At 28.9% G+C, this 22,859-nt stretch overlaps 2 protein-coding genes across 13 annotated transcripts in view; one reads left to right on the forward strand and one right to left on the reverse strand.

Moving 5' to 3' along the window:
* Nucleotides 1–3,497, reverse strand: part of LOC111676188 (leucine-rich repeat and calponin homology domain-containing protein) — a 30,049-nt gene extending 26,552 nt beyond the window's left edge. The window contains exon 1 of the mRNA XM_023437110.2: nt 2,935–3,497. Within this exon, the coding sequence (XP_023292878.2) occupies nt 2,935–3,193 (259 nt within the window). The 5' untranslated portion in view covers nt 3,194–3,497. The remainder of the gene's footprint in view (nt 1–2,934) is intronic.
* A 3,382-nt stretch (nt 3,498–6,879) lies between these two features.
* LOC111676184 (restin homolog) overlaps nt 6,880–22,859 on the forward strand; it is a 70,922-nt gene continuing 54,942 nt past the window's right edge. For 3 of the 12 annotated variants that reach the window (XM_046956561.1, XM_046956564.1, XM_046956567.1), the window contains exon 1: nt 6,883–8,233. In XM_046956561.1, coding sequence (XP_046812517.1) covers nt 7,972–8,233 — 262 coding nt within the window. In that variant the 5' untranslated portion in view covers nt 6,883–7,971. Of the gene's footprint in view, nt 8,234–20,918; nt 21,201–22,859 lie in introns of those variants that run through there. The other 9 variants (XM_046956563.1, XM_046956562.1, XM_046956565.1 and 6 more) reach the window with 9 other exon arrangements.

Consider the following 22,859-nt stretch of genomic DNA (forward strand, 5'->3'; position numbering starts at 1 on the left):
AACTAAAACTGTTTTAACTATGAAAAATTCGAAATAGTCTTTTTCATAGATTTTTGTTATTTGAAGAAAGCACTGAATTAAACCTAACGTTGCATTTTAAATACATAATAAATTTTTATAAACCTCTGTTTAGCTTTTTGCATTTTAAAGGACGATATACCTACATACTAAATATATTCTTATGTAATGGAGATATATATGTCTTCATTTATACATATATAAACAGAAATATTTAGAAAGTTTACAATACTATAACAGTTTGTTATGCACAGTTATCAACTGAAGTATATATATATTTTATTACTGACAACCTGAAAAATGAAATATAATATCAAAAAATGTTAAACATCTAAATATAGTATTTAAATCTAAAAATGACTATGTTAATATACAATTGGTCTCTATTCTAAACACTATAATCTATATCAATTACATATACATTATTGTCTCAGGGAACAAGCTTTTAAAGAATGTTCTGTTAATCCAACGTTAAAATAATATTATATTAAATATAGTAATTTTTAAAAAAATAGAAAAAAAATGTCAGGATATACATATGGGCATTTTTATCGTGACGAACGTGACGGTCGTACGTTTTAAAGAGATGAAAAACATATATATTTTTTAAAAATTTTTGTATTTTTATATAGGGATTCAATAGCTCTATAACTGGTCGGAAGAAGAAATTAAAAGATCTTAATGGCCCTAAAATATAAGTAGTTAAAGTGCGTGACGTGATGTGACAGAAATATAAGTTGCTTATTTATAAAAAGATAAAGATCCTTAAAAGGCAAATTTTCAGTTTTCTTTCATAGACTTTTAAATGCCACGTTCGTCACTTTGAAACAGGATTTATCCCTATAACTTTTTAGTTGGCATTCAGAAGTATTCAAAACTTTGAATCTAAATCATGTTTAGTATATAGAACTCAATTTAAAAGAAAAAAAAAATAATTCTAAGCGGGTTTATTTTTTATAGAATTTCAAAGTCTGTCACGTCACATCACATAACATAAATTTTCTCAAGTACAACCTTCGAATTGTGAAATATTGTTATTTAAAAATATGTGATATTTATGCAATTTATTCAATTAGGTGATAATTATGATTTTTTAGTTGATAAGTGGAAGAAAAAGCACAGAAATTCAACAAAAGATATTTTTAAGAAATGTATGGAAAAAAGTGATTTTCGGATATCGGCTTTATATGGGCGTTATGACCGATTATTGTATTATCATCAGTAGGGTCAGTAGTTGCACATTTGGAAGTTTTTTGTGTGTTTGTATTATCAGTATGGCGAAATTTTAGTTATATATCCAAGTTTATTGGTATATCAAATGTGGGCTTTGTATGGAAGCTATGCCTAATCATAGACCAATTTTTAAAATAATTAGAATGAACGATTTTTGTGTATGTCAAATATATTTACGTTGAATTTTATAGTGATATAAGCATTTTTAAAAGTTTTATTTTTCGTTCAGGATTTTAAATGAAATAATTGTGAACTGAAAATCATCTAAATATAACAGTTTTATATCATATTTTAGATATTTACTACGAATAAAGGAAATTAATGCAACACGGTACTTCTATTTTTTTGAACAGTCATAATCGGATATTGATTTCGAAAAACGTGAATACCAAAAAAACTAATGAACCTATTTACAAAATTTCATTTGTTTTGTATTTCAAACACTTAACAAATAAATATCGTGAAAAAATATTTGATTTCTGTAAATCTTTCTTTTTTAAATTAAGCTGCACAATTATTTTTAAGTATTACACCTATTTTTTGGAACACAGCTATCTTTTTCAATATGTTTGACGGTCGCGTTCGTCATTTTGGAATTTTCATATAAAATGTAACATAATTAGTAAGTGTATTCTCAATTGCTATATAATTAACATTCTTATTAATACAGCAAGTGGCTCTGAGCTTGGGCTCAATATTTTAAAACCATTAGTTAAGGGAGTAACAAGCTTTGCCACAAAGACATAATTGTCGTCTTTCTTTCATTCGAAAATATTAAACGAAGAAAATTTTAAAAACTTTGGGAAAGACATTGACTATCAATCGTAATAAAAACGTATAAATTTAATTTTTGAAAACAAACAAGCGAAAATATTGAAAAAAGAAACTATGAAAAAATTGCAATAAAATTGGGGTGTAAAAAATAATACACACAACAAGAATGAGATTATCCATTAGAAACACAAACCCATAAGAAAATGGGGGTAAAACATAAAAATATGTACATATGTATTAATGTAGATGCAGCAAACAAAGTTAAACAGTTGTTTGAATATAAATGAAAAGCGAATTAAATGTCGACTCCACTAAAAAAATCAACTGTCCTTGAAGGGACACAATGCAGGCAGGAGAAAAAACAGCGAAAGCAAAATGAACTTAAATGACAGTGTTGTTGCTGCACTGGGTACAAAGAAGAAACCTTCTCACGGACATGATGGCATGGTGGTAAACAACAAAACGACAAACAGGCCCTCTAAACAAGCAGCTGATCAGAACAACCTTTAGAGACATGTTTGTGTTAGAGAGCGTGCTGTGTACGTGTTCTTCTCCTTTTTGGTGGCACTCAACCACAAAAAAGGTGGTTGAAATATTGATTTTTTTCTACAAATTTTATGTATTTCTCTTTTGATATTAAATTCGCTGTCTCATTTAAATTATTTTCACCTAAAACAATTACTTCCTTGCAACTTCTTCAGGTCATTGAAAAATGTTGTCAAAATGTTTTATTTGCGAAAATAAAAATTATATGTCTGGAAGTCATTTAGACACACAGGCAATAACACAGTATGTGTCATACGACCGCACCCAAGGCTGTCAGACACTTAAAAAGTGTATTCCTCCTTCCATTTGTTGAGGAAGTCAAATACATTTTTCGTAATAGAAAAATAAATTTATGCTACAAACCTGCAATCACAGTGTCGTTAAGATTATATTTGGTGCCAGTTTTAGGAAAATCTTTCAATTTCCTATTGGTCAATATAAGTTCTCCACTGAGATGGGCCTCCTCTAATATGCGTTCTAGAGAACGTGCCAGCTGGTGATGGTGACCCAGACCTCCGCCACTGCCTCCACCGGCTTGTCCAGAACTTAGGCCGCCTCCAACCACACCCACACTTGTATTGTGGAGCCGATTGTAGACGGCAGCTGTGGCTGCCATCCTCATTTAGACGATTTTTTTTTATTTATTGTTCTACAACAAAAAAACACTTGCACTCACTTTATTTGAAAACTTCGAGACACACAATCATAAAATCCTTTTTCGATTAAAATTTTATTTGCATTTTGCTCTATTTCAGATTTTATTATTTTTTTAAATATGTATTTTTCTTGTAGATATTTTAATAAAAAAAACTTCTTTGGCTTTTCCTTTATTTCTTATTTATACAAACATAAAATTTCTAAGAATTCTTCTTTAACTAATAAGGTTGCCGTTCGTTTCTTTGGAGCGTCCACCTTCGACCGAGAGAAAAATAAAACTGAAACATTGTTGAAAAGAAACAATAAGACATCGGAAAATTGTACAGTGCTGCCATATGCAAAGAAAATGTTCAGTTCTATTTTGTTCCATATTCATAAAAACTGTCGTTAATTAATAGTAATAATTAAATTTGTTTTTGAATATAAAAATATATACATATATAGTATAGAATTAATAGTTAAGTCCAATATTTTTGATCGTATACGTTTCCAAATATATTTTTGTAAATTCTTTCTCAATACATATACGTGTGTCATCCAAAGTTCATTTAACATTTTTTTTTATTTTTTAGTATTTGATAAACCTTGTGTACATCTATACAATACATCATCTATCTATACATACATTAATAATTAATTTTTTTTTTCAAAATCTTTAAATAAAATTTCGAGTGGCACAATTAAATACAGTGCACTCGCGGTAACGTGAACACCGTCTAACGTGAACACCGCCTAACGTGAACAAGATGTTTTTTACATTGACTACTCTGTAACGTGAACAAACACAGAAAGCTCTATAATGTGAACAATTTTTTTTTCAAAGTATATGTTTTCTAAGCATGTAGACAACATTAAAATACATTCATTAAATTCGAATTTTAAAATTTTGGGAATCCCCTTATATAAATGAGTGTATACCCCCTAAATTATTTTGTTTGTATGGCAAAGAAATTTGAAGTTAGCTTCTTATGAGAAGTGAATCAGTCGGCATGAGTGTAAAAAAATTTAAATGTCTGCAATTAAAAGAAAAGGCAGACATTTTTAGACAGTTTTCAAAAAGGAACAAGTGTGACTAGTTTAGCAAAAAAAGTATAATATCGCTAAGTCAACAATATGCAGTATTAAAAAGGAAAAATTTTATTAAAATGGATTTTAATAAAATTTTAGTTTTATATTTTAATGATATAAATAATAATAAAAGAATATCACGCTCAAGCGTGTAAAATACAGATTTATAAATTAAAATGTAATATTTTTTTTTCATTAAATTTGACAATCGCTAACATGAACAATGTCGCTAACATGAACTCCCTTGGTTTTAATTAGTTCACGTTACCGCGAGTGCACTGTAAGTAAATTTAATGGTAATGCAATGTAGTAAGAAACGTTATAAGAAAATTTTAAAAACAGGGTTGTTAAATGCTAAGAACCAGTGGTGGATTAATTAATATCAATACTGGGGTTTAATAATTCGACTTTCGAATAATCGAACAAACGAAGAGTCGAAAAGTCAAAGTCGACTATTTTGATATAAAAAATTAAGTTTAATAATTTGTTTAACAAAAAATATATAAAAACATTGTAAAATTCTTCATATTTTTGCTTCAAGTATAAAGAAAAATAATTTTTGTATTTTGTAATATATGTAATAGTAACTTATTTTTAATCAAATTAAAATTTTCTACCTTTACAATTTTTACATTTCGTTTTTATCTGATGTGTTACAATATACGTTTTGATTGTTAAATTACATTCAAATATTTATTTCCTTTCGGAAAAAGTTTAAAAGTCGAAACAAGTCGAAAAAAGTAAAAAAAGGAAAGTCGAAAAATCAATTTTTTATACATAGCAAAATGTCGAAAAGTCTACTTTTTATTTCAACTTTATAATTTCGAAAAATACCGCTCATGATATTTAAGATACTTTTTCTGACTTATAAAGTTTACACAAACAGTGTGTAATCTAGTCAGTATAGTATAGCCTAGTCTGTAATCTAGACAAAAGCCCAGTCTATTGTATAGAAAGGGATATACCACTGAGCTCACTCGTTACTGATATTCGAATTTTTCAATTATGTCATTTTATTTCCAGGTTTTGACAAAAAAGTAATTTCTTTAAATTAATGCACTGTTAATACAAAATGCTGGTTTTAAATGTATACATTTATTTAATATATGTCACTAATTACTAAATTAAAGATTGTTCTTTTTGTATTTAAAATTAAATAAAAATTTTCTATAATATAGTTGTATTAGTTTTCCGAGAGACAACCCAATGTTGGATAAGCAAACCTAGTCGATGAAGTAGAAACATGGCAAAAAAATTAATTCGGCTTTTGAATGACAACAGCAGTACGAAATACTAATAAATGAGTGTCATCTCTAATTTTTATTGTGTATATCATAATCAACTGTTTGTTTTCATTGGTTGGAGACAAATATATTTTTTTATAATTGTACTGTTGTCTTGTGCAGGACTTTATTATAGATTACTCATTATCACAGTTTACCGTATTACAAAATTAAATGCAGCTATGAAACCATATTTGAACTGTTATGCCAACAATTGTTTAGAAACATTCAAAGTGATTTACTTCAGAACTGTATTATCCATATGTTTATAAATAGTTTGTAAATATACATATCACTGCCTTACCGACATTTTCATAAAATAAAATGCTACATGCATTTAGTAGTATATAAGCGAAACTAATTGTCAAGGACCTAAGTCCCCTGTCAAAGATCTAACTGGTGAGAATGTATTAGTAGAAGCACACAAATAAACGCAGTTGTTCAAAAGGTACCAAATAAAAAATGTATTTTTTGGCGTTATTCTTTTTTGTGTTAATAATGGAATTTTATATGCTAGTGAATGAAAATATTAGTTAATTATTTTTTGGAAAAGATATTTTATCTTAAAACATATTATAAAAACGTCTTTTCGTAATTTTTTCTGCACTAATGTTAAATGAAAAAAAGTATGTAAAATACTTTTTTAATTTTCAATACGAAAATGTACAACTTTTCTTTTTTCAGTTTTAATTAAAATGAAATGTCAAAGAATAAAAAATATTTTTTTTCGTTTCCAAAAAATAAATTATTTTCGGGGTTTTAAATTAATGAAAAGTGTTGCAAAAAATAATAAACATTAAGTTTTAGTGATAAGAAAAACTAATAAGTGCTAATATCCTCGCAATTTTAAAGTTTAGTGAGTGACTTTAGTTCTCACAAGTTTGTTTCATTCTCTCAGAGCTCGTCTGTGTGAAGAGAATAAAAACTTTTTTGAAACCCGCTTCAGTTTCGCCTATATGTACTACTATATGGTTAAAGTACTCTAAATTTTATTGTTTCCTAAATATACTAATTTCGAATTTACAGAGATGCCACTCCCACTATTATCCGACAATTTTTTCACAAAATTTATTTTATAGTTTATGTAGGTAGAATTAATTTTTTACAATTTTACAATCATTTGAAAATACCGGTATATATTTATTTATTCGAGCGATTTTTGTAATAAAAATCGCCACCATCCAAATTATATAATCTGGCAATACTCTATGTCGCTCTCTTTATTGTTTCTTCTTATCATGTTCCCATTCAAATGTGACTCGGTTATTAAACAAATGTATTTTAGTGCTAGAAAAATTTCGTTTGTTAAACTCACGTTGTGATTTGCGTTTCTTTTTAGTTTTAAAATAATTTCAAAACATATAAACAGAATACAATAAAAGTATAATAATTTGTTAACTTTTCGCATTGTCGCCGCATTATATAAGAAACTGAAAATAAAGAAAAATCTTTTCTCGTAAATAGCGATTTTATTAATCCAAATAACAACAAACAGCCGTGTCATAATAATAGTAATTGCACTCGTGTCGTTGTGTGTATTTGATGAACAATAATTGTTTTTTTGTACGTTTTGAATGTGCAAATGCGGGTGAAAAAGAAATTAGTGCAATTAACGAAATTAAGTAAAAATTAAAGTTTCCTAAACGTAGACAATCTTTATATATAATTTGTGTAAATTAAAATAAATGAAAATAAATAATAAATTCATACCTTCGGAAATACAAAGCATAAATAATTTACTAAAAATCAACCCCAATGTTAAGAGTCGTGGTGCGTGCTTTGATATATGAGAGTGTGTAAATAACATAAAATCTTGAAGAATATAACCGTTTAATTTGAATAATAAAGATATTAATAAATTATTAAGTAACGCATAGATAATAATAAAGGTCAACCAGCATTCTTTCAAAATAAAAATAAATATAGAGATTTTTGTGTTCTGGTTTTTATTGTTGTGTGGAATCAAGAACATAAAAAAAGAAGGGGTACAATCAAATATATTGTTTATTTTTGCCAATTTTGTTTTGTGTTTCATATTCTTCGCTCAGCTGTTTGCTGAAACAAAAAGTGTTTGTGTGCTTTTTTGTTTATATTCGCTGCATATGTGTGAGTAATTCGAATAAAAAACAAGTTTGAAAGAGCGCGAAGAGAGAGAGAGATGTAAATGCTGTTTCATGAAGTGTTGCCAACATTATTTTCATAGTATTGTTAAATATACCGTAAAAGTATAATACAACATCAAAAGGTAAGTAATAACGTTTTCCTTATAAATAAGTTAATAGTTTAGGATTGGAAAAATATTCCTTCCAACAAATTCCAATCATTCCAAGTAAAAGTGCTACTAAGTGAAATTGTGAAATAAAATAATAAGTGTGAAAAAGAAAGATTAAAAATGAGTGAAAACAACGATAAAAATAACGATGCAGCAAGTGCCGCGCTAGAATCATCAATGCTGCCTCCACCGGTAACACCATCATCAACACAGCCACCGCCTACGTCCAACTCTAGTGCCACTACGCCTGCCTCATCAGTGACGGGTGTGCCAGCCAGCCGCCTAAAAGCTCCCACAAATTTTGGCGGCTCTTCATCATCAGTTTCGAAAATTGGCCGCCCATGTTCGCATGCTACACCAAAAGCTGGACCACCACCAAGAGGTACGTAAAAATATATTAAAAATTCGTAAATTTATAGATGAATATATTTTTTGAAAGAAATAGACCCAACAGAAAATTTATAGCTTACTACATTGATATTGTGTTGCTTATATTGTATTCGAAAGTGCTTACAAACTTACACACACTCTGGCTTACTTTACACAGGGTATGGCCGCTTGAAAATGACACACTAACTGATATACTTGGTTTGCGATATTGTGTGTAGATTATACTTTTTTAATAATATACTTGTGTATGGAAAAGTAGTTATTCCTACATTCTTCCCGATATACCTTGTAAGTAAAATTGTTTCTACAGCACCTTCCTAGCTGGAACACAATATATAAAAAAATATCTACAACAACTTTCTATTTAAAATACATGTGTATTAAGAAGTATCTAAATATGTATGTTTTTTAAAAAATGCTACCGAAATACATGTTTCTACAAATTCATTCATAAGCATAAGGCCATTCCAATCATTACTAGATCATGATCCTAATTTTAAGCAACAAATTTTGCTTAAAATTCATCTAAACATTGAAAAAGTGTTGATCCAAAAAATATTTTTCGATAAATGAAAAATTTTTTCTTGATTAAATTACAGTACACTTGATTTTTTTATATTATAATTTTCTGTTCCCATATACAATGTTAATCACTCGTATATTAAAATGTAATGCAGAAAAAAATTTATTAAAAATTTAAACTTCATATCCAGATTTTATATACAAGTAAATCAAATTATAAGTAACACAAAGTAAAGCACACAACATTGGTTACAATTCCGAGTACTCTGAAAATTTTCTGTGGGGGAGTTGATTTTAGATTAAAAAAACCTAGTAACAAATATATTCCTTTATTAAGTATTTTTATTCAACGTACAAAACATGAATGGGAATAAATTGGGACATTTTACAGGAGATCATAAAAACATTAAAAAATGTAAGAATTAAATATAATTTATTTTACCTAAATGATAATAAAAATTCATTGCAAAATAATACATAGCCAAAACATGTCAAAATTGGATGTTATAGGCTGGTAAAAGTTCGACATATTATTCTCATTCTTTGGAATTTAGTTTAATTGCTGATAACTTTGGAACAAAATTTGACACAATTTAATTCTTAAGATTTCACGCCTATAGGGTGTAAAATATTCAGTATATATTTAGGTCATTATTTTGGCTCTAAATTTTTCATTAAAATTTAAAGAAAATTTAATTCAATTAAATTATTTAAGCCATTTCAGCCCAATGAAGAACAAAGCCTACTGAAAATGATTGAAATCGCTCCTTTATTTGTCATGGCTAAAAAACCGGACACCCAAAATACGGCTTTCTGATCATAATTATCTAATATTTTAGTATCTTTAAAATATTTTAGTATCTCACCTTCATCCACCATTTAAAGACACTCTTAGAAAATTACTTAAAAATCTGAAGATAGATTTTATTGAAATAATTGTAAAAAAAACGGGAATAACTCCAAGAAATTTTATGAGGATCAGCTTGTATTTGACCCTTTCCCCTATATGATTAGACTTTTAGCTTACAACTTTAAATTACATGAGTTATGTTATAGGTGGATGTATACTGCCCAATGAAGAACAAAGCCTACTGAAAATGATTGAAATCGCTCCTTTATTTGTCATGGCTAAAAAACCGGACACCCAAAATACGGCTTTCTGATCATAATTATCTAATATTTTAGTATCTTTAAAATATTTTAGTATCTCACCTTCATCCACCATTTAAAGACACTCTTAGAAAATTACTTAAAAATCTGAAGATAGATTTTATTGAAATAATTGTAAAAAAAACGGGAATAACTCCAAGAAATTTTATGAGGATCAGCTTGTATTTGACCCTTTCCCCTATATGATTAGACTTTTAGCTTACAACTTTAAATTACATGAGTTATGTTATAGGTGGATGTATACTACATCAATTACAAAGAATTATACATAGGTCCCTATCGGGCCAGTTGTGAGCTTCTTTTTATGAACATAAAAAACAAAAAAATGTGTTAACAAAAATAGTTTCCTGGACGTATTTCCTTAGAATTTTCCATTTAGCTTTAGAGAGGAATTCACAGAATTTCGACGAATACCTGACAGTGGCAAAAAATTCTACAGAGTTTCACTGTCCTCGTCTGTAAATGACCAATTTTGTGTAAATGTGCTCGTATTTCTATGTGTCCAGTCAGAATATGTATCATCAATCTAACCTAATACTTGTTAATTTTGCGGAGAATTATCGATTATGTATCCAGTATACGTTGATGGCGTATCCTAAAACCATTTTTGGTCAGTTTGCCTAATGATATAAGCTATTCGGATGTAGGCGTTATCTAAAATTTCAAATATGTTTTGATGTGTGGAATATTTAGCAACATTTCCAGAGTCTTGATTCAAGTAGAACCCATGGCAAAACTTATATACAAGCAGCATGTACCCTGAACTCCATGTAGTAGTTTGATATTACACTTTTTATTTATTTAATACAATTTTATAACCAAGCCCATAGGGACAAATATGGCTTAAAAACTACTAACATAAATATATTCAAATACAAAATTATGAGCTATTAGTCCGCCAAATTATTGTTACATATACTAATTACACATTTATAAAGCTAATTTGTCATAGTAGGATTAAAACTACATTTTATGCCTATAATCGTCCTACAAAGCGCCCAGCACCGATGTGCCCAGTTGCTCATACCCTTTTTGTGGTATTTTCGGTCAATAATTACACCGAAGTACTTAACTTTGTCAACGGTATATTTTTGCCCAGGTAGCATAGTTCAGTATACGTGGAAATTTTTGCCTTTCTTGTGAAAAGACAGATGTCCATCTTCGCCGGGTTAAGATTTAGGCCTCTTGATTGAGCCCAGCTCAAGGCCGTATTCGGAGCCTCCTCAGCTTTCCTATTCGTAATTTGTATCCTTTCCTTTCAATAGTGTTACGACATCGTCTGCATAGCAGACCGGTCTAAAGGATTGCATACCGCCAGTGTATTAAAGGATTTACCTATGTGGTGACAACTTCGTTTAAAGCAGTTTCCACCGATGGTCCCTTTACATAACCATGCTTACATTTAAGGTCTTTGTCTTGTATACTGCATTAAAACATACTATCAACTATCAGTTCCTAGGTTTAATAATTGTTGTAGGGTATCATATGATCGGATATGTCCGACTATACATACATGTTTTGATAAGAAACCCATGTGCCAATTACAAATACAAAAATTTTTACAACAACTTTTCTACACTGCGATATCTAAAACGTGTAAAACAAAAACAGTTATTAAACTTTTTTGTAGAAAAATGCCTAGTATACGATTGTAAACGTTTCAAGTTAATATCCATTCTTTTCGAAATTGGCACATTAACTTTTGAATTTAGGTTTATTAATTAAAAATACGTGATCATGTTGATATCACCATTGTAATATGTTTTACAGATTTCATTTTTCGGCCTGGGTAATCACTAAACCGCAATAACTATAACTAGCTGGGACTATTTACAACTTACTAAGTAGGATTATAAAAATTTTAATTTTAATATTACGAGTTTAACTAGAATAATATAAGATTATATGTATAAATGTACAATGTGTAGAAGAATTCGTTCATTTTTAATTTATTTTGCGTTTTCTTTTAGTAAATATACCGTCTTATTCTCAAATAAATACAAATATAAAATAAAACCAAAAATAAAATTAGACGAGTTATTAAAATGATGACATAATCATAATTTAAATTTAAATTAGAGATAGAAAAAAAAGTAAAATGTGACAAAAAGTGAATGGTTGCAGACTAAATAGAAGTAGTAAAACTGGTGTCTGACGTAAATTCTCTCACATTTAAAATTTCAATTAAAAATGCATTTGAACCAAAAAAAAAAAAGAAAACTACTTTTTATGTTTTGTTTCCAACAACGTTGGTCCACTGTATTTACTTGTTTTTTTTTTATTTGGTTAATAGAAATTGGTGCACAGTTTCACATATGAAACCCACATTTCATTTAATCAATTAATTATGAGTCTTATTATTAGTTCATACTTTTGTTTTTGTTCTTTTGACAATTACAACTACAATTCAATCATAAATGTTGGATCTTTTTGATCTCTTAATTATTCGAAATAATAAAATCATGCGTAGGAGTTTGTTTTTGTTTATTTATTGTTCAAAATATTTACTGACTTTTGTATGTAGAAATGCCGGCAGCTCGAGAGTTAAACTCTATGTGTGACTTGAAAAGACTATAAGTAGTTGTTTTTGAATATAATTAACAGATCCCAATTGTACATTAATTTGTTTACAAATAGACCATTTAAAAACAATTAAATTGTATAGAGATTTTTTTTTGATTTGAGTTTATTAATTAATGTAAAAAGTTTGAATGAAAGAGTTTGTGGGAACAAAATGTTTATTAATCTTTATGTAGTATGTATGTCATTTAAAATAACGAAGTCATAAACAAACGTTGTGTATTGCGTGCTTAATGGACCCTACTTTGGTAGCTACAGAAATCGTCTGTATATATAATACAGATTGATAAATTATACACACAGAGGGTAGTGTATTATGGCGTTTGAAGAATTTTTTACAAGAAAAAAATTATGGTCCTATTCCCATTGTCGATCTAAAATGGTTTGAAGCCACGAGTGTTTGTCTTCAAATATAAACTTTGTAATAGAACTTCTGTCACTTTTTTGTTTTAAGTGTAAGAACCCGTACTGGATATGAATTACCATATCAGAGTATCTCGAGTTGAGCTTGTGACCCCGTAAAGGAAATGCGAAGAAGATAAGAATTCCCCAGCTAAGCTCCAGCTTTCGAATTTGGTGACCATATATGTACATACAAATGGTATCTTTTAGAAAATAAGTTCTTTTATTGGAATGATATTCGTAAAAAAATTTACGAGTATCAGAAAAAGAAAATAATCTGATATCTCTATTAAATTCATCGGTTTTAAAAAATGAAATATGACAAAAAAGATATTTATCCCTAATCTAATGCGACTAGCTGGTTTTTCAAATTATTTAAAAAAAATGAAGGCAGCCATATGACGGAAAAATTTTCCATTCGTATTTTCTCTCAATGTGTGATGGTTTCATTATATAATGCGTTTAGACCAGCGAAACTCATTATATAATAAAACAATGAGCTCTCTTTCCCACATTATTTTACACGTACGAATATTCACTCAAACAAAACTAGTCAGAGAACTAATTTTTTATTTTTACTCTTCGCCTTTCGCTGGTTTAGACGCTCTCATGCGTACTCTTCTACACAAAATTTTGACAGATCACATAACTTGTTTGCTCGTGTAAAGGGTACATTAGCGTTATTGTATCAATTTAGAAACGCAAATTTATATTTAACATTAGATGTAGGAGTTTATAAATATATTTTTTCTTCTACACGCGAATGAAATTGATTCACATTTTGGAATAATTTATAGCATATTTCTGAATTATTCAACAAATTTATTTGACATAAATTTAAAAAATTGGACATTTATGTCAAAACTATACACAGACACAAATACTAAAAATATAACAGATTACACACCCTTTTAATATTCATTGATTCGAATAAAATTAAAAAATTATATTATTAATGCATTATAAATCGGTTAACTTAAACAATGTTTTAATAAAAAATTAATGCAAATAATTAAAGAAAATTGTGATGTCATTAATTTTTCTTCAATATTAAATTTAATTTGCAGCTCAACAAGTACTTCAACCAAAATTTACGAATTAAATAATTTACAATTTCCGTTTATTTATTATCTAGTTTTATTTTTTAGATCACTGCGAGGGCGAAAATGCACATCTATCGCACTTTTTTGTATGACCTGATCGTTGTTGTATAATCTGATCGATTCTAAATAAATGCATATTGTCGTTTTTTCTATTATTTGTGTTATTAAAAATTAAATATTGAATAATTTGAGTTTGTGTGTTTTGCTATTTTTAGCCAATTAATATTTTTTTAATAGATATGTAGAATAGAGTGCTGCTGTATTTGCTATTGTTGCTGTTTTTGCAGTGGGTGTCCATAAAATAAACTAAAATTACTCATTGTTTTAAACATTTTTCATATACTGATCCGGTTGTTATTTAATACGAAAGTACAATTTTATTTTATTTAATTGATTTGAATTGCTTTACTTCAAATGGCATTTTACTTATATAAAATTTATCACATGCAATTGTAAAATAGTTTTATTTTTGTGTTGAGAATTGCATCATTGGTCCCTATAAGTACAATGCACAATAAAAATTCTTAATCAATTATACTTGGAATTTACTTTAAGACTAAGTGCAATTACAGAATTTCCCCTTATTTAAAATTCATTGTACTTACATTGTATCGAAATAAAAGAAATATTGTATTATATTTAAATAAGATGTTGGGTTAGATTGATAGGAGGATGTATATCACATCAAATTCGAAGAAATACACCTAGGCCACTAACATACTTGTTGTGCGCTCCTTTTCATGAAAAAAATGTGTTCGTAAAGCTTTGTCCACTCAGAATACGTACCATCCAGTGTTGCCACAACCAAATTTTTTTTCTAACCAAAATTCGAATAAAAAACAAGTAGGAAAGTATAGTCGGGCATGGCCGACCATATGATACCCTACACCATGAGTATATTTTTACAATTTTTACTTTTATAAAATTTTTATTTTTTGTAAAGAAACTTTTATGTTGAATATTACCATAATTCCAAAATATTTAGCCATTTATTGATAAAAAACTAAAATTTCTTAATGAGGCTTTATATAGGTCAAATATGGGCCGATCCTCGGTAAATTTGGGAAAAGGTTAGTTTTGTTGAGTTTCATTGCGATACAAATGGTTACAAGTCAATTTTAGACGTTTGTCATTTTTTGAAGGGGGGTTTGTATGGGGGCTAGGGTCAAATATAGGCCGATCCTTACGAAAATCTGCAGTATCATTTATACTTATATAAAACTTATTTGTGCCAATTTTTAGAGAGATAGCAGAATATTTGACGTAATTATAGCATAAAAAGTTCAAATCGGGAGGTACGGTTGTATGGGGGCTAGGTGAAACAATGGACCGATTTCAACCATTTTCAATAGGCTTCGTCCTTGTGCCAAAAAACATGCTTGGTCCAAATTTCATCAAATTATCTTGAAAATTGCGGCCTGTACCTTGCGCACAAGGTTTACATGGACAGCCAGCCAGCCGGACAGACGGACAGACGGACATGTCTTAATCGACTCAAAAAATGATTCTGAATCGATCGGTATACTTTAAGGTGGGTATTGGACTAATATTTTTGTATGTTACAAAAATATTGTCTTGTTCATTTTGAGGAGATTTCTCGTCTTGCTCATCAGGGTCACCTTATACTCTTTTTGGTTTTCCCTACCGTTTCATTATTTCAAGAAGCCTTATGGGATTCTCTCACCCATATTATTAATTCAGCTTTTGTTGCGTCAAATGGTTTTGCGTCTGTTAGGTTAACTTCCCTTTAAAGCTACTGCATTCGCCCTTTCGCTGTCGACTTCTTCTGGTAGCCATATGGTGGAAATTTTACCTCTGGGAGAATGTTCTGTTGAAGCTTTCTTACAATAAATATGGTCTTACATTTAATTATATCACCTGATATTGCCCTAATTGCCTTCTCGCCTGTAAAATAAGATTTAGTTTTAAGAAACAGGAAAAAAATGCAGATTTTGGCTGTGAGAGATTTACCACTGTATAAGCAGCAAATCCATCATATTCTCGATTTCGTTGCGCTAACCAATTTTTATTGCATCGATCTTAATAAAAAATATCTAGAAAAAACCAATATATGCAACAAAATAACCCGATCGCTGCGGGATACAAATCTGAAAGTTTTCACATTTGCTACAAATACAAATCGAAGAATAGAAATAGATGTACAGTATAGAGATAGGATTTTTCTTTCAAAGGGACACTAGAGACCAACTAAGATCTTGAAGCTCAAGACATTAAACAAATTTAAAGAACATAAATCCGTCATTATAGCGACTTTGATCAACTATGCAAAAATATCTCTTCTGATAAGCTCAACAGTTTCATCTAAAAGCAGAGAATTCCTAAACGAAATACATGAAACTCAAACACGTGAAAGAATGATTTATTATTGTTCGACAATTCGTTAAGATACCGTACTTCTTAGTAAAAGTATCTTGTAGAGAACATTTTTGATACAAAATAAATATGAGCCGCGCCTGATCCAGCAGAAGTAATATCACAATCTGGTAATACACTAATTATTCCGTTAATACGCAAAAAATAAATAAAAACATTGATCCCTATGCAAACGCATAGTTTAAGAATCATTTTTAACTTAGGCATTTAGAGCGTGTTTTTGGGTTGATGATCAACTGCCAAATAATAATCAGATTAGCTAATCTAAAAATAAATTTGTCTTTAGAAGTGTCCACAATTTGTAATAATGAAGAATCAAAACATGTTATTTTTTACATCAGTTGTTTACACTTTTGCATTTATTGTTTAAGTTTAAACCTCCAGCGCTTTAGCTAACAAACAAAATTAACCAATTGAGTACTAAAAAACACCTTTCGAGAATTCATTTTAATTAAATTCTTAATCCTTTACCCATAGTAGAAAAAGTAAAAGTAGTCCTTCAAGTTGCTGTCATTGTGGAGTGGTTATCAATGTCCCTCACATTTTTGTGGATTGTCCAGTATCCAGATTTCCAGAGCCACTGGAACTTATTTTGGATTGTTCTAAACCTCAGCAAATTAATAGAATTCTAAAATCTTTTGCTAAACATAATATATATATAATGGATCTATGCATAGTAGAAAACACTGAACACTAAGAAGTGAACGTTACGCTCTTCTCACAGACGAGTTCTGTGTAACTCCAACACATATGTAAGATTCTGACTTTCTCTTCAAACTTCAAAACTTTGTCGCGAAAATTCGTGGCTTATAGCACTTGAAAATATTTTTTATCACTTAACGTTATAATTTATTATTTATTTTTTTCAATATTATTAAATCCTATTTTTTACAACTATGTTGGCTTGAGAATTCTACTAATACATTCTTAGAGTTAGATACCGACTGACAGTAGACTTAGGTACTTTTTGACAGCGTTTCACTTCTTAGTGTTCAGTGGTAGAACAAGTAAAGCCATTTTTTTATGCTACCATATTTACTTTATAATTCCAAGTTTTTTGTTTATTATTTATTTTTTTTCTTTCCATATAAAAACATAAAATTCAAATAGCAAAGAAAATAAGAAAAAATAAAAACCGTTCTTTACTATGCGGACGAACCCTACTGATTTTAAGTTTGTTTGTAAGTAGTATGAGCCATTCTCCGTAAAACAGATATGATTTTTCTGTAATTTCATTTGAGTATGTGTCCGGTTAGATTCTTTACAGTTTGCACATTTCTCGGATGAACATATCTTGCGTTATCAAACATGTCCAAGTCGAGCGGCAATAACGTTCTAAAGTTCAAGTTAGTTTTATGTCGACTTGTGGAAATCCGATGATGATCTGTTTAAATGCTTAAATGTAGATAATATTGCGAGAATAGGGCCAAAATTCAACGTAAACAACATAACCAGAGCCGAAATCACAAAAATTGGTCAAAAACTTAACCCACAGATAACACTTCTTGAATAAATCAGTTGAATGCCAATAAAGATGAAATTTAATAAGACTTTTTCTGTGAAATTAATCAAATTCTGTTTCCAAATAGGGTCTTCGGATTAACTTTAAGACACATGCCAAGCAAAAACCTCTAGATTTCAATGGATATTCAAAAAAAAAATGCTACCATAGACCGACTAGCAAAAATGCGGCTTATATTATATGATATTAACCAAAATATTTTGGGATTTTTGTTGGGTTTAATGTTGTTCGTTTTGTGGGCCGAACCGTTTTTATGAAAATATCGTTAGAGCAGACAATTGTTATAATGTTTTATCATGGTTCCCAAAAAATTCTGAGCCTATCGATGGCTGATAAGTGGTTACAAATAAGACACTATTTAGAATTTTTTTTAAATTGTACAGTTTTTCTTAAAAAAATTTATACAACATGAGAATAATTTGATAGGTTTTTTGAATCCGCGTCCAACGGTGTACTAAACTTGGAACCATTGGTTTCAGCTTTAAAAACCCTTTCCAATGATACCTCTGATTCGAATTTTCTAACGAATGTATGGTTTATAATCTTGACTCTTTCTGTGAATTCATGTATCTAGTAAATAAATTCCACATGTTTATTTCAAATTTCCTTTAATTTACTTACTTTTCGACTTTTTTACTTTTTCCGACTTTTTGATTTTTTCGACTTATTGACTATTTTCGACTTCTTTCGACTTTTTTCTGACTATTTTTTGACTTTTTCGTGTTTTTTCGACTTTTTCCGACTTTTTCCGACTTTTTCCGACTTTTTTCGACATTTTCCGACTTTTTGATTTTTCGACTTTTTGACTATTTTCGACTTTCGATTTTTTCTGACAATTTTTTGACTTTTTTCGACTATTTTAGAGTTTTTGACTTTTTTCACTTTTTTTTAAATTTTCGACTATTTTTGACTTGTTTCTACAATTTTCGTGTTTTCGACTTTTCGACTTTTTTCGACTTATCGACTTTCTGACTTTTCGACTTTTTTCGACTTTTATTAACAAAGTCGACTTTCGACTTTTTTCACAGACGAAAGTCGACTTCGACTTTTTGACTTTTTTCGACAAAAGGTCGATTGCTCGATTATTCGAAAGTCGATTTATAGAACCCTAATTCTTATTTACGTCAAAACATTTTTCATTAAAAGAGAACGGAGTTACCTTGTTTTCTTTATACCATGCCTTTACCCAAAGATTGGCCTTAAGAATATTACCTGACGAACACTGAACCATTCGACACATTCGGGGAGTGAATTTTTAAAAAATTTTGAAATTTTAATGTAAAAATCTGAATTAATGTACATATCTAAATTTTTAGGTCAAATATTTTGAAGTAAATCAAAGTACGCCTATTTTTAAAATCACTGTTTCTTGAAAATAACTTTAATGAGAAAAAAATTTATTTTACAATCTACCGTATCATTGTTAAGCATGTGATCCCATTTGAACGCAAAAACGTAAAAATATGCCATCATAAATTTAATAACAATTGACAATTGAGCATCATTAACACGAAAGTGTAAAGCCATGAAAAAGTGACTCAAAATGTTAAAGTCATCAATTTCAATTAAAACCGACAAACAAAAAACACAATAGAGTTGCCAAACTGAATTAAAAGAAAAACTTTTAAATTTTCTTGCTTTTATAGGTTAAATAAGGCTTGTATTATAATAGGTTAGGTTGATAGTAGGGTCAAATTTTATGAAAAACACCTAGGCCACTAACGTGCCTGTTGTGCGCTCCTTTTTCTAAAAGAAAAATGTTTTGTTTTGGATTTTATAAAAAAAAAAACTTTAAATAAAACATTTGGTCACTCTAATGCTTACTTTCAGATACAATAATATAAATCAAATTCTGTCCCTTCTCCACACCTACAATTTACTCAAAATGCATTTAATCAAATTTACCGGTTTGTAAAAATATTATTTGCAAAAGCAATATAAACAAAATAAATAAATACATAAAATAACTCGAATATGAAAAAGTAAAAAAGTACAAAGAGATACAAAACAAAGTAAATATTTTGCAAATTGAACTAAAATTCACTCTCTGAAATACTCATTTTTCTCTGGCTTATCAATTGCAATGAAATGAGAGTTGTCAATTATATTTTAGTTCCAAAAAAATCGCTTAAAATTATAAAAACTTTTCAATTATAGAAAAAGATTTAGACATCATACACCAATCTTGTAGACATGTTTTTATCATGTCAAAATATAACTTATAGATTGAAAATTTACAAAAATTGCTAACTTTGTGGGGATATATTAAGGCATTCCTGGACCTCTTATGGGACTTCACTGGAGTATGTGCTTCTTTGGATATTACAGAGAAATAGGTTCTGTAAAATTCAAGGAACTCGTACCCATATACACAAATATTTCATTTGATCAAATGTCTCCAAGGCACCAGTTGCTGCTGGTTTATTTGACTTTATGTGATCCTTAAGGAAAGGTTGGTTTCAAATTGCACGTCGTTGGAGACTAATTGTGATACATTTATTTCCGGAAATGGTTACAAAATCCACTTATGCATTTTCTGAACACAATTTTACGATAAAACATTGATGACTGAATTTCAAATAAATTTTAATAATTTGGAAAAGTTGTACATTGATATTGTCATTTCATAGTATCCTGATCACAAATGTCAAAAAATGATCAGAGTATGACAGTTCATTAACCTTTTCGCATGTTCTATCGAACTTAAAAAAACACCTATAATTTTTGTCTTAAAAACTTTGTTAAAAACGCCTAGATCCATAGATAATATTGACAACATTGCAAAACAAAATAATATAAACTAAAGTTCGAGATAGTGAGTTGAATTATTTGCCAAGACGAAGATTTTGTTTTGTTTTTATTTTTATTCGCTTTTTGCTTGTGTTTCTTTTTATTTTCACACATGTTCGTATTTCATCATGTGTTTGTTGTTTTTACGAAAACAGAATGATTGTATGAATTTGTTTTTGTATTTTATTTATTACTTCGCTGCCGCTTCAAAGTAGCGCACGTTCACTTCAATATTTTAGTTACTAAAACGAGACTTTCCAAAGCGGACGTTGTTAACGCGTTTACAACACCAACAAAAATATTAATTGGATTAATTACAAAGTGTGTAATAAAAAACAAAAATTATATAGACAAAAGAAATAAACTGTAAAACGCGATTATTATCGTGGATTAAAAATAAATAAACGAATTAATTATTTCTTTGGAAAAGTATAAATCAAATATAAACTTTAACGAAAATTGTTATTATAAAAAAGGTGAATACAAAAATATATTTATTTTTTTTATTATAAAACTGTTTTTTTTCCAAAAATAAAAAATACATATGTATGTATTACGTTTAAAAAAATTCAAGTTCAAATTTTAAAATAAAATGTCCTTGTTAAATGAGACGTTTTGAGTTTCGTTTGTTGACTTGTAGTTTGTTTGTTGTTCAGTTTTATCTGATTGTGAAACATTGTTTTAGCTGATTAATATAGTCGTTTGTAAGAATTGAGAATTGTTGAGGAAACTCATCTTGAGAAAACAAAAATACACAAATAACAAAAACGAGAATTTTAAATAATGGAAAACATTTTCTAAAAATAAAATAAAAGTGCAAAAACTTATCAAGAAACAGAAATGAAATAAATTTCGAAATTATTCATGACAACAGTACTTGTTGTTTTTCACTATATATTTCGGAATTGTATATTTAGTTGTTGTTGTCAATTACTAGATTGTTTTTTTTTTTTTTGCTGATATTTTCTCAATTCAATTCTGTCTGTGGTGCGAATATTGCAGTAAGTGATATTTGTTGTTGTTGCCTTTTTTCAATTTTTGTTGGTTTTGACTAAGTGACGCCGGTTCTATTTTAGATTCTCGACTTGAATTTCAAGTAGTTAAAGTGCTAAATTACAAACAGCAACAACAACACAATACAGTAATTGCACTTGTCTCTTATAAAATGTGTCGGTTGCTTTTTTTTTGTTTTGTCTCTTCTTCTTCTTCTGAGTATCTGTGTATTTCTGGTATGTATTAGTGCCTCTCTGTCTGTCTAGCTTCAAGTCAGTTTGATACAGGGAAGAGATATGTGTGAAAATAGAAATAGATGTTCCCTCTACGAAAGAAATTTATATAATGTATTTGCTTTGGAATTTGTTCTAAGTTAACTATTAGAATGGATGCAAACAGGACCACTTCAGATTTTTTAACAAAAAACTTTTAACTAGCAAACTTCCATGATTTCTTAAATTCCTTGTTTTTCCTAAATACTTTTAAAAGGTTTTCAAGGAACCAGGTTTTTGATATTTGTTTTATGTACGTTTATCTACTCTAGTACAATAAAACACATTTTAGTTTTCGGGACCGATTGAAAAAATAGCAAAATTAAGCAAGCTTAGAACAATGTCAAAGGATTATTAGCTATCTGAATTGCAAATAGTTTCCTATAAATAAACGAAGAAAAATCATTCTAAATCAAAAACTAATATTGGGTCTTACAGAATGAATTTTGATTTTATAATGAAATTTTTGGCATATAGAGTACAGTCTAAATAAGTGTGTAGTAGAGTGTCCCGATGAACAGCCTTTTTAATAATTTCATTTAGGAATACCACTCAGTCGATGCATATTAATGTAGTGAATACGAGAAAAATAATATATATATTTTGGAATGGTCCTCAGTTCCTTACCAGCGTTTAAAAATCCTGACCTCAGTATAAGTTTTGAAAACTAAAAGATTTTATATTGTTTTCAAAAGGGTCTCGAAAATTCCGTAATTCCGTGATTACAGGAAAAATAATTTGAAAAATTTTGTAGAATATTTTTGGTTCACAAAATGATATTTAGAGGGTTGTCAAACCTTCATTAAAAATTAGGTTCTTGAGCAAGTTTAAGTCCAGTTTTTTTCTGGGTAAAACAATAGCCTTAAAAGA

The sequence above is a fragment of the Lucilia cuprina genome, chromosome 2 (genome assembly GCF_022045245.1).
Source record: "Lucilia cuprina isolate Lc7/37 chromosome 2, ASM2204524v1, whole genome shotgun sequence".
Taxonomy (NCBI): domain Eukaryota; kingdom Metazoa; phylum Arthropoda; class Insecta; order Diptera; family Calliphoridae; genus Lucilia; species Lucilia cuprina.